Consider the following 13,906-nt stretch of genomic DNA (forward strand, 5'->3'; position numbering starts at 1 on the left):
CTCAGGATTTTTGGGGAGAAGCCTTGAAAACTGCAGTTCATGTTTGCAATCGATCTCCACACACAGCTTTGAAAGATGGAATCCCTGAGGAGGTTTGGTCTGGCAAACCGTCCTCATATGCCCACTTACGCATCTTTGGTTGTGATGCATATGTGCATATCCGCAAGGAAGACCGGAACAAGCTTGATGCTAAGTCCGAGAAGGGCACCTTCGTTGGCTACGGTGATGAAGGTGAGATGGGCTACCGTGTGTGGTTGCCATCAACCAACAAAGTGGTTCGCAGCCGGGATGTTGTATTTTATGAGGCAAAGCTGCTCCGTAATGTTTGTGCCTCTCATGGTGATCAGAAAAAGGTCAAATTTCAGCAAGGGCAGCCACCCATTGATGCTGAAAATGAGCCCCAGGATGCTTCACAAAGGGCTGAAGATAATGAGTCCGTGATATTTGAGCCAGAAGAGGTTGGACAGCCGCTTCATGCTCCTGGAGGTGTAGGGCAGCAACCCCTATATGCTGAAAATCAGGCTGTTCATGAAAACCCGCAGCCTTTTGATGCTGAAATTATGATTCCTCCCGATATTGACCCCCAACCAGCCAATGATCATTGGGTACGGAGGTCTACTCGCTTTCGGAGGGAACCTCAGCGTTTTGATCCCTCTTTGCAACATGTTTTGCTTACAGATGAGGGTGAGCCTCTTACTTTCAAAGAGGCTAAGTCTTGTGAACTCCGAAACAAGTGGGAGCATGCTATGCAGGAGGAGATTAAGTCTCTACATGCAAATGACACTTGGGACTTGGTTGAGTTGCCCAAAGGAAGGAAGGCTATTCCTAACAAGTGGGTGTACAAAGTCAAGACAGTTGACGGCCAGCCTAAGTATAAAGCCCGCCTTGTTGCTAAGGGCTATGCTCAGAAGGAAGGGATTGATTTTCAGGAGGTCTTCTCTCCTGTGGTCAAAATGACCACCCTTCGTGTTTTGTTTGCTCTCACTGCTGTTTTGGATTTAGAACTGTATCAGATGGATGTAAAGACAGCTTTCTTACATGGTGATTTAGATGAAGAGCTGTATATGAAGCAGCCTGAAGGCTTTGTCATTCCTGGCAAAGAACATCTGGTTTGTAAGCTGAAGCGTAGTCTCTATGGGCTGAAACAAGCCCCGAGGCAGTGGTACAAAAAGTTTGATGCTTTCATGCTTAACCAAAAGTTTAATCGTAGCCATGCAGATCATTGCTTGTATACTAAAACTGATGCAGATGGCAGCCCAGTGATACTTGTGCTGTATGTTGATGACATGCTTCTTGCAGGGAAGAATAAGAGCATTTTGGAAGCTCTTAAGGACCAGCTGAAGTCAGCTTTTGCTATGAAGGACTTGGGTTCAGCTGAACATATGTTGGGTCTTCGGATTAGACGGGACAGAGCACAGAAGTTGCTTTTCCTCTCACAGGAGAAGTATATCCAGAAAGTCCTTGATAGATTTAACATGGCTGATTCTAAGCCTTTGGGTGCTCCATTGCAGCCCTATGTTAACCTATCCAAGGATGATTGCCCAAAAGATGATGATGCAGCCAGTACTATGCGTGGGATCCCTTATGCTTCTGCTTGTGGATCTCTTATGTATGCTATGGTTGCTACACGGCCAGACATTGCTCATTCAGTGGGAGTAGTCAGTCGTTTTATGTCCAACCCTGGCAAAGCACATTGGGATGCTATAAAGTCTATTTTGAGGTACTTGAAGGGGACACAGAAGAAATGCCTTATGTATGGTACAGGTCCACTTGAGGTGCAGGGTTATTGTGATTCAGACATGGCAGGTGATTCTGATACCCGCAAGTCTACTAGTGGGTACATCTATACTCTTGCAGGTGGTGCTGTTTCTTGGTGCTCTAGACTCCAGAGGATAGTAGCACTTTCTACTACTGAGGCCGAGTACATCTCCGTCACAGAGGCTTCTAAGGAGGCCATTTGGTTAGCACGCCTTGTCACGGAGTTTGGATTGCCAGAGAGGGCTCCGGTCCTTGGTTGTGATAGCCAGAGTGCCATATACCTGGCTAAGAATGCCATGTTTCATGCTCGTACCAAACACATTGATGTACGGTTCCACTTCATCAGACAAGTGCTAGATGATGGTTTGGTCAGTTTGGTCAAGATTGGCACTCATGAGAACCCTGCAGATGCTCTCACCAAAAGTTTGCCAAAAGCACAGCTTGATATGTGTCTACAGCGGGTGGGAGTTACATAGCTTAGAGGAGCTTCACTGGCCCTTTAAGTGGGAGGTTGTTGGGTAAAAGTCCCAGTTTCGCCTCCGGACCTTGATCATCGCGTAGCTCTTTTCGAGAGCTTCGCGGCCATATATTTACTTGTACATTTGGCCCCCATTTGGGCCTTGTAACGGCATTCTTTGTATTTGGTCCGCCGGGCACCCCATAAGTTGGGCGCCCGCCCATACCCTTGTATTACTATAAATACGAGGTCTCCCTTGAGCCTCAATAAGACAATCAAGATATTCTTGAGCATTGTGTGAGTTCTCTCTCTCTCTCTCACTCTTCTCTATCTCCTCTTCACTTTCTTGGCTGCAAGCTCTTGTGTTTGAGTCATTCTCCTCCAACACTGCAACCCCGGTGCCAGCTACTCCTTTACAGTCACCCGTTCCCGTTGCATCAGCTTCTACAGCTCCCAGTTCCTCTACGAGTCCTGCTTTGACTCTGGATTATCCTCACCAATGCTTACCTGATTACCACCTCCAACAGCATCGGATGAGTCCTCTATTGCAGCTGGATCTTCTTCTTCACGCTTTGAGAGGAAGACTGGCCTACCTCGGTGGGTTCATCAACAACTCTTTAGAGATTTTGGTCTCATTGATGCACAGCTCCATAACCGAATCTCTACCACCACCCCTGGACCTCACCGTTCATCTCAGGCTTCCACATCTCATCACACACAGTGAATTATGCTCTCATGAGTTCTCTCCAAGAGATTGATGAGCCTGTGAGAGTCCAGAGGAGGCTCTTTCACAGCCGCAATGGTGCCAAGCCATGGAAGTAGAGATGGCCTCTATTGAGAGGAATAACACTTGGTCTTTGGTACCACAGCCTTTACATCGTCGTGTTATTGGTGTGAAATGGATTTTCAAAGTCAAGTTTCATGCAAATGGTACTTTGGATAAGTACAAAGCCTGCCTTGTTGCACGATGATATGCTCAAAAGGCAAGTGAAGACTTTGATGAGACATTTGCTCCTACAACCAGGTATACCACCATCAGCATTGTTTTGGGTCTGGCTGCACACTTCAGATGGCCCGTGTTCCAGATGGATGTCAAATCCGCTTTTCTGAATGGAGATTTAGAGGAGGAAGTTTATGTTGAGCAGCCTCCTGGTTTTGTGATTCAAGGATAGAACACCCATGTTTATCTTCTGCACAAGGCTCTTTATGGTCTCAAACAGGCACCCCATGCTTGGTATCAGAAGATTGATGCCTTCTTGTTATCTCTTGGCTTTGAGAGAGCATATGCTGACAGCAATCTCTATGTGCTGCTTTCTAATGGAGATATTTGTGTCATTGTTTTGTATGTTGATGACCTCATTCTTTCTGGCTCAGACGCTAGGTTAGTCAGACAGGTTCAGTCCAAGCTTTCAGAGACATTTGAGATGACTGATCTTGGCCTTCTACATTATTTTCTTGGGCTAGAGGTTTGGCTGACTGTATCTTCATTTCTCAGCAGAAGTATGTGAGGAAGCTGCTCACACTTTATGGGTTGTCAAATTGTACACCTCTCTCGTGTTCCATGGATCCCAATGCCAAGTTATCCAAGGAGGATGATACACCTTTGGTGGATTCCACAGAGTACCGGCAGATTGTTGGCTCATTGCTTTACTTTGCCAACACCCGTCCAGACATCTCCTATGCTATGAGTATTCTCAGCCAGTTCTCATCAGCCGCTCGAAGGTCTCATTGGCAAGCAACTTTGAGAGTTCTTTGTTATCTTCGAGGTACTTCAGATTATGGCATCACCTACTCTAGTGGTGCTGATTTGGTTGGCTTCACAGATTCTAATTGGGCAAGCTACATTGATACTCGGAGGTCTACATCTGGATTATTGCTTCATGCTTGGTACTGGATTGGTTTCTTGGAAGTCTCAAAAGCAGAGGACTGTTTCTGCTTCTTCCACCGAGGCTGAGTATAAATCCTACCTTCTCTCCTCCACTGAGGCACTTTGGATTCATCAGATCTTGGAGCATTTGTGCTGTGCCGACACTTCCCCGGTTACTATTTTTTTGGTTTCTCAGAGTGCTATTGCTCTAGCACAGAATCCTGTGATACGGGGACGATCCAAGCATATGGAAGTGCATTATCATTTTGTACGCGATTGGATCGAGTTGGGCCTTCTTCAACTGGCCTACTGTTCTACCAAGGACAATGTGGTTGATCTCTTCACCAAACCACTTCCGAGCGCTACTATGGAGGTGTTACTTCAGTGTGCTGGTATTGGTCCACCCCTCTAGCGCTGAAGAGATGGTGTTGGATTATATCATCTCCACAGGGTCTACATCACCTTTTTCATGCTTGTATTGGCCATATCTCATTTTTCAACATTCAATTGAGATCATTAGCAGTTACTACTGCTTCTTACCATTGTACAGCACCTACAGGCTTCCCTCATGCTCAGATTTCAGCAATAAACATCAAGTTTCAGCATTTACAGGTCTTGTACCTAGGCCTACATTTGGGTTTTATATTTGCTTCACTTTCTTTCAAATTCCTTCAGCCTCTTGGCATGGTGACCCTCCTCATCTATCTTTCTCTTCCCCTTATCCAACGGGGCAGCAGTAGGTGCATGCACATGACCATAGCGAGAGACATGTGGCACGGAGGCATGTTGCCTATGTAGTGGTTATGTGTGCAAAGGTGTCCTCCCGGCACTTGCTTACACAAAAGGATCCCTACATGAAATTCACTCTCCATGGGCATACTCGATGGCATGAGTAGCACGTGATACATGATCCGCTTTGGTTGTCCCCGCGTTGTGCATAATTTTCAGCCCCATCTTTTGAGTAGCTAATTAAGCTTGAATGCTCATTTCTATTTATGGGAGGCAATTGGCCAGAATGCCCAAGGTTTTCAATCAGGCGACCATAGACCAAATGCCCAAATAACTAGATTTAGTACTCAGGTGATCAAATCAACCAAAATGCCCAGTTGAGTGATGAGTGGTTTCGAAGGTGAAATGAGATGCACAAATCATTTGAACAAACCATGAATAGGTGAATCTTTAGAACGAAGCCTTCTTGGACCCAAAGCATGTAACTCCTAGAATCTGGAAGAGTTGCTATTTTTGGCAGACCAATGGAAATTCTGATTGCATCAAAACCTTCGGATTTTCGCAAGGATCAAGACTTACTAAAGCACCTTTTTACGAGTTGGGATATTTTTAGAAGATTCCCTCTCTAGTTTGGATACGGAGAGGATTGATTTCTTCAAGAATTATGAAGAATGCTTTGCTGATTCTTTACCATATCAACTACCACCAGAGAGGCCAAAAGATTATCACATCGACCTCATTCCTTGGAACTCGCCTCCAAACCGGCCACCTTACTGCATAAGCCTAGCCCAACAAGAAGAGATTATGAAGCAGGTAAATGAGTTATTGGATAAGGGTTTGATTAGGCCTAATTCTTCACCCCCATCAACTGGGGTCCAATGTTAGTATGAAATGATCAAAGGGAAGCTTGGCTGAAAATACACGAGGATATTAACATAATTTAAAGGTCGTAAAAGTATGAGCAAATTAAAATTTGAAAATTAAAGCATGAAAAAAAAGCATGCCCCTCGTGTCATGTCAATGTGAGTCATCACATGGAATTAGTAAAAAGCAAAGCATTCAAAAGACAAATGGCAGCGCCAACACCATTTCTGTTTCCTTTTGATAAATGTTTTAACTATGAAAAAAAAAAAGGGAACTTTAGTCCCGGCTGTGTGGCCCAAAAAGGGTTTGTTTCTTCAGGCAGGGATTTTACAAATATGCACAGGAAAGAATAGAGTGTAAATTACTTATCAAATGTCAAATTCATGGAGACACAAGTCCCGGCTGACCTGACTATAAACTGCTTCTAACTCTTGCACAGTACTTATTACCCTATTATGATCGTTCATCTGCCCCCAGTGATATTGCTTATCACTAAAAATAAACACAAAAAAAGGAACCCTCCCCACAGATGAATTTAGGGTGGCTTTCCTTTTGAGCATCTTAAAGGGACCATGGGGAGAACTCTTGTGAGTAAACTGGGTCCAAAATATCCACGAGTTCTTAGACTTCTTAAGATGAAACTTGCAGACTAAATCCACTGCCTGAACCCTAACAATGTTTGTACGTGCTTGCAGCGATCAACCAATGGAAGCTTCATGCCTGTTCATGCAAGTTCGCTTTCAACATGCCAGCGAGATCGTAAAATGAGTAGTACTTGGTGTAGAGTGGGTACCTGTCCGACGGTCAGGAAGGTGCAGGGAGGCGGCAGAGCTTGGCCCGGCATGAAGACCCGAAAGGAGAAAACAAGGTCATACGATGTAGGCCCCGATCTCTCTCTCGCCAAAAGCACTATAAACTTACACAGGCAAGATCAACGGGTAAAAGTTGAAAATTAGGCGACATAGGTCTAAGACTCTTAAGAGAAGAGTTTAGAAAACAAGTATTCACTCTTTGCATATTAATTAATTTTTTCGTGGTGTATATTTTAATTTAAATTAAATTAAATTAAATTAAAGGCATACTAAGGTTTCTAACTTTAGTAATAAGCTTTAACCTTATTATAAGATAGATTTTAATATATTAATCCTTATACAATTTATAATTTCACTATTTCATAATTTTATAATTTCATAATTTTTAAAAAAAAACTTTGCGATGTCACAATGGCGAAATTCAAAGATGTAAAAAGAAAATGGAGTGCTTCGATTCTCTTTTGGTGCTATATATTCATTGTGACCTTATATTTATCAATGTTTAAAACTTTAAAAAATATAAGACAAGAAAAGAAATATAACAGAAATAAACATAAGAAATAATAAGATTCAATAAGAAATAATAAGATTCAAAGGTTTGCCAATTCTACATCCAGGGAAAAAAATGTGAAGCGTATATGAATTTTCAACATTGTAAAAGTAAAGAAATTATAAAGCAAATACAAATCACATGTGTACAAACATTCATGCTTCAATTTAAAAATAACGAGCTAAGAAATATGTAATAATGACACGTGTTATTTATTCTGAAAGCTTACAAATAGCGGCAGAGTAATTACATTTGTGGAGAAGGAAAACATGATACTAAAGAAAACACGCTTCTTCTTCTTCTGTGAGACTAACGAACTTGCAGATTTGAGGGGAGAGAGGGACAAATTCATCATCATCCACAATGGCTTTTTTGAATTTATATGCTCTCTCCCATACAGATAGATAAGATGTACAGTAGTCATGCAGTGATTGGGGTTGTTGATCATCACATCAATGACTATTAGATTGGATCAACTTCCCGGTGCTGTATTGTCGTTGTCTTGGAGTCCATCACCATCGTCACTTTCCTCCTCTTCATGATCTATGTTTCTTCTCGCATTAACGGGGTCAAAGTACCTAGTAGGAGGAGTATCTGTAAAGAAAATCTCTTCTATATCTATGCATTGAGTGAGATGTGAGAGTTTCATAACTTTCCACATTGATGTGGATCTTTTTTTGCTCATACCCGAACCATTTTTCAGAATAATCCATAAGGCTGTCGGGTAGTACTTTCTAGTACGGACCATTTTCAAAAGAGTGGTTTGTAAAGATGCGCCAAGTTTATTGGCTAAATAATTATCCATACAGATGTATGCTCTTTCAAAAAAAGATTGACAAGTGACAAGCACACTTAATTCTTTAAGTCAGTCTGGCCATATAAGGCATATAGCTGACGACCTCTAGTAATCTCCTCAGCAGATATGTTGTGCGATAAAAATTTAAAGTGTGGTTTGTGCAAATCTTTCATGCACTAACCTACCATGCCTTCGAGGGTATGCATCTTAACCTGTCTAAGACCTCTACACATAACCAATGCACCCTCAGGCGGCTTAAACAAATCCCATCCTAAATATCTCTTTATGGTTTTTCCTATGCTTATGCAAGGGCTATGGATTTATGAAGGTAATAGAAGCATTTGGGTTCCTAAGGTCACACCATTGGTCCCCCCCAACCTCTTCAGTCACATCACAAAAAGAACTAAAGAGAGATGTCAATAATAACCTAAGGCTACCAACAACACGGAAACCTTGAGTGCAACCCTAGAAAAGGGTAAGACAAAAATTGACCAATTTATGGAGTCCCATGACCATCTCCAAACATAGCTAGGCCAAGATATTACATCCATCTCGGACTCAAAAGCCTACAATGCAGTGAAAAGCCTAGCATCACCCATTTCCCTGCCACAACAACTGGCCTCCCTCTCAAGTCACCTCGCTAAGTGGGCCAAAAATAGATACCTCATGCATGCGATGGTGAGGGATACCAATCAAAAAAACTTGTGAAAAATGTTGAAGAAAGTGGAAAAAGAGTCGAAGAAAGAAGTTAAGAAGCGGCAAAGAAGAAAGCATAGACAAAAGAAAGGAGAAGGATGGAGACTTGTGAAGGAGAGTTGGCAAGAAGCCCAATACTATTTATGTAACATGGTTCTCTAATCACTACCCTTCTAAGTACATCTCAAGATGGGGGACCCATGGTGGGTGAGAACCTGGTCCATATTATAGGCCATCACCTTAATTTGCTAGTGATTAGAATACCACTAAGGCACTCCATCATTCTTTATATTTTTCAAATAAAAAAACTATATAAGATGCACAATCACGTTCTCATCTGCGCATGCATGTTTCCATATTTTTGTGCACGTACGTTCACATCTCACCACAACCTGTGCATGCATGTTCAAATCTCAACATGCACGTTTTGAGTTGGACACACATGTACGTCGTTCTCTGTGTACGCATGTTCCTAAGAATCATATGCAAACTTGCATACCCATTGCATATGTATATTCCTAGGAAAACGCTATAAATATAAAGGGCCCTCCTCTCATTTTCTATTATTCACCCTCCAGCTAGCCAACTATTCACTCTCCAGCTAGGTAGTCCTCCTCTCATTTTCTACTCTCTTTAGCTAACCAAACTATTGCCAAATCTACCTAGAATCCTCCCCGCCTCTCCTAGCCTTTTGCCTCCTCCACTATCCTCATGGCAACTGTTGCAGAGTTGGGGGCCATGAGGACCTCTTTAGATACTATGCTCCTCACACCCGCCAAGAAGAGGAAGGTCACCAAGCTTTTGGAATACTAGGTAGTTGCCACCAACTTCTCCCAACTAGGAGTGGAGCTGCTTCGTGATGTCATATGATTCACAGCCACATGGAGTCCAACAAGAAGGTGGAGCACAAGCTCACCTACCACACCCAAGAGTGTTACCAGATTACCAAGAGAGACCAGCAGTAGTCATGGAGCACCTACACAGATTTGGACTCAGATTACCAAGAGAGACTATAAGTCATAGAGCACCTACACATATTTGGACTCGGTGGGTTGGCAACTCTTCCCACTTGGGGCCTCGACCTCAGAACCTGCTTTAGATTCAACTCCTCTTATGACATCCACCTCAACATAGCACAATCTGCGATGCTATAGGTGCCGATTTGACCTTGGCCCTACAATAATAGATGTGGTCCATGAGCCTTGCACTTACCCCACTTGTGGCCTCGACCTCAACACCTGCTTTAGATTCATCTCCTCTTATGACACCCATGTCAGCATTGGCACAATCTGTGATGCTATAGGTGCCAACTTGACCTTGCACTAGTCTACGAAGCCTTGCACTTGCTTTGAGCTATAAAGCCTTATTAGAAGCTAAGCAAAGCAAAAGGGATGGTCAGAGACATCATCCACGGCCCAACCAACAAAGATGGAGTAAAATGGGAGGACATCACGACCTGACTTGCTTACCTCAGTTCGTGTCCTCACCATGTTGTGACCAATCTCCAATGGACGGACATGTATAACAGGTGTAACCGAGACCTCCTTACCTGCCTCAAGTAAGTTCTACTAGTGAACTAGTAGGCCAACCATTTTCATCATGAACTCCATTGCATCTACACAAACCCGATTGGCAAGTTCAGAGCAGCCACCCATGATCCTCACAAAGATTCTCTAATATGACGTCGCAGATGGGAAGAGCTACCTAAATCCTATAAATACCAAAACACCACCACCCCAAGTAGGCCTCCTCAATAGCAAACCCTAGTCGCTCCCTCTCCTACTGACTCTCCTCAACCCAAGAACTAAAGGCTGGATCAAGAGATCACAGCTCTAGCGAGGCCTTTTCTGACTTTTTAGAAACGAACCTGATGTATACCCCCACACAGCTAGCACAGCCCGTCTCGCTGTCCCGAAGGTACAAGTGGCCAACCAAGATCCAAAAGAACCAACATAATATTCAGTGGCCCGTCGTCGCTGTCCCGAAGGTACAAGTGGCCAACCAAGATCCAAAAGAACCAACATAATATTCAGTGGCCCCTCCCACAAATCCATCCCTATCGTTGAGGCAGTACAAGGAAGTGCTAGGCATGCAGTTCACTTTGAGGGTAATAGATTCTCTAGTACATAAGAAGCCCATAATATTAGTGAAACCCATAGGTGAATCTAGGATGGAAACCTCACCTTTGTTGAAAGCTTCTCCCAGGCCATACTAAATTCTCAAGGCTGCCTTTCAAATTTTCCCAACACCTTCTCTTCTATGATCCACAATATTGTTAAAGGACACATGATTGATTTCATGGCATGACAAAAGGAGTAGGTGGATGTGGCGGCCCAACAAGCTATCCTCTTGGTGCATGCCACCATTTCCCAACTGGAAACTCAGAAAACCATCACCAGCATCACCGTGAATGAGAGGCTATAAGTGCAAGCCCTTGAAGCTGACTCCCGAATCACTCGTCTACAAAATGAGAGCTGGAGATATTACACACTGAAGTTGAGGGGTCTAGAGTAGCTAGATCACAAACGACCTTGGCTACACCACCGTAGCACTCTAGAGAGCTGAGACCATGGCATGCAACCGAGAGGAGCTCATGAATGAGGTCCACAACTAGATGTCTTAGTACCATAAAGGATTTGTGCTCAACTCAAATAATACATTACTAAACTGTAAGCTAGGCCTCGACAAGAGTAGGTTGCCTCTGCAAATCAAGAGGAAGGTGGACAACCTATTGGATGCGGCTAACTGAACTACCCAACGGTGCCATCCCTCCCCAACCACCCTCCAGCCTTCTCAAACTACAACACTGGACCCTCCAACTCAACCTTCACCAACATAACATCTTCATCATCAATGAGGAGATTGCCACCACCATCTTTTCCACAATCCCTTATGCCTCCCACACCACCCTCGCCATGCTCTTCTTCTAAAACACCATCTCCCTTACTTAGCCTTCCACCTTCTTTTGATTCCCTCACCACATCTTCTGCCCTCAGCCTCCTCCAGTCCTAGTGCCGAGTCCTCACCTTCTCGACTGCCTAGACGAGGGTGAATTCATTGACCTTTTTGTTCCCACCATTGAGTTATGCCCATACCCCACTTCAATTGACATCATTAGCAAGGCCATTCAATGGATGCACACACACATGGGGATGGCATGCCATGGATGAGGTCGATTTTTGCCATCTCATCATAGAGGCCACCCTTGCCTATACACCTATTGACATCCTTGTCTTGTACCATGGAATTTGGAAGTAGTTGTAACTGATGCGCACCAACAAGCCCACCTATTTGACACGGTACTGCATGTGGCCTACCCCCAAGACATCTCCAAGGAAGAATATAGGGAGGCCCTCAAATTTAATCAATCCATGAAGCCAACACTCAAGGTCATGAAAGAGGAAGAGGACATCATAGACACTACCAAAGATAATGATGATGATGATACACCCAGTAGAGCAAAGACATGTCCAAAGAAGGCCCCCCAATAGGACCTACAAGGCACGTGGCCTCAGCAAAGCTTCCCAAGTCCCTTCAACATCCGGCCCCTCTTTAGCTACATATGCTTCAGGAACTTCTACCAAAGGCAAGGAGAAAGAACATGCCTTGACACCCTTTCCCTTACTGGACCAACCCTCTACGTCAACTCTCCCTCTCCTCGTCTTCACCTCACCACTTGACACTCCTCCATGGATTTCCCCACTTACATCTCCAACTCCCCCATCACCCCTCTTATCTCCAACTCCCCCACCATCACCCCTCTTATCTCCCAAGCTTCCCCCACCTGATCCTCAACCACCCCCACCATCAAGCTTTCAATGGAGCCACCAAGGCCTCCACCTTGCAAGACACCCTCTCTCCCATCATAGGTCTTGGAAGAAGGCGAGATCCGAGAACCCCACGTCGGAGAGCAGCAACACAAATGCACCCCCTAACCGCCCATTCAAATGGTGTGATCCTCTCAACATGGGATTGGTATTGACAAAGCCCTCAAAATTCTCGGACCCTGCCTCCTTGACACCAACGTGATTACTCATTGCCTTGATATATGCCTTATCAAGCTTTATGTGAAACAGAAGTTTAATCGATGGTCTAGATCACAAGAGGGATTGTGGGTGGGGATAAAAATAACCACATGCTAGGGTAGCTCCAATAATTCACGACACCATGGGGGAGCAACTTGTGTGGTGGACCTTACCTTCTCAAGGCTAAGCATTGGAAAGAGTACTGCTAGGCTCCAAGGTATCTTAGGATTAGGCCTGTTTATTTCTTGATCGAACACAAATGGGTGTGGGACCTGTTTGAGAGCTGGAGTTGGTGAAGAACCTGAAGCTAGAATTTAATTTCCCATTGGTACCTCCACCTCCACCTCGACCACCCCTACTCCTACATGAAGAATGGATGCTTCGCACAATGAGAAAGTTCATCCAAGATTACGATGCAGTGCCCAACCTTGATATAGTCGTAAAAAACCATCTTCTTTTTCAGGATCATCATTGTCCTTGTGGTGGAGTTCCTTGATTGGCATGAATTTGATGAAGGACAATAGGGCATGGCCTTCTACATTAACAAGGGTCCAACAGTTTGCCAAATACTTGGCTACTATAAGTGAGAATAGTGAATGTAAGGCTAGTGCATGCTCACATTCAAAGATATGTTCAAGATAGCCTTCTAAGCATCCAACAAAATCTTTCATTGTACTTTAATGGCATTTACCACCACCACTAGCCTCCCACGGAGCTTCACTGCCAATTCTAAGGATGGAACCATGATTAGGGAGGGGGGCATGCTAACCATATTGGCTCTAACATTACTCCAAAATGTGTGACAACATCTTCAAACCATATTTTGAACCACACAATGGCTTTATGTAAAATGATTATGGGAAATCTTCGAGCTTATGACTTATGTAATTCCAAAGGATATTCAAACATCGATCTTATGACTTGTATAATGCCAGTAATGTATATTTAGACTAGGAAATTATCTTGGAATAACTTATTGGGTCCCCAAACATTAGATAGGTGGCCAAGCATTCTACAAATGAGTCTTGTATATATAAGACATTTTGACTAATAAGAAAAGACAATCTCATTCTCACAATTGAGTTTGATTCTTCTTGCTCTTGTGGTTGAAGTATCTTATATGCTTTCTCTTCTTCTTTTCTTCTTTTTTACATGCATGCTTAAGGATTGTGTGTGTGAGTGATGATGTTAGTGTATGCTCTCTTTTCTTTACTTCTTTTCTTCTTTTTTGCATGCATGCTTAAGGATTGTGTGTGTGAGTGATGATGTTAGTGTATGCTCTCTTTTCTTTTCTTCTTTTCTTCTTTTTTGCATGCTTAAGGATTGTGTGTGTGAGTGATGATGTTAGTGTA

The 13,906-nt window shown here is 43.5% G+C and overlaps 1 protein-coding gene across 3 annotated transcripts in view; it reads right to left on the reverse strand.

Moving 5' to 3' along the window:
• The window catches only part of LOC147610109 (glucose-induced degradation-like protein), an 86,002-nt gene extending 79,351 nt beyond the window's left edge, over positions 1-6,651 (reverse strand). Inside the window, exon 1 of one of the 3 annotated variants that reach the window (XM_086786752.1) lies at positions 6,469-6,651. In XM_086786752.1, coding sequence (XP_086642878.1) covers positions 6,469-6,519 — 51 coding nt within the window. In that variant the 5' untranslated portion in view covers positions 6,520-6,651. The remainder of the gene's footprint in view (positions 1-6,468) is intronic. The other 2 variants (XM_086786750.1, XM_086786751.1) reach the window with 2 other exon arrangements.
• Between the last annotated feature and the right edge of the window lie 7,255 nt (positions 6,652-13,906).

Source organism: Cibotium barometz, chromosome 50 (genome assembly GCF_041138505.1).
Source record: "Cibotium barometz isolate CiBa-2024 chromosome 50, ASM4113850v1, whole genome shotgun sequence".
NCBI lineage: Eukaryota > Viridiplantae > Streptophyta > Polypodiopsida > Cyatheales > Cibotiaceae > Cibotium > Cibotium barometz.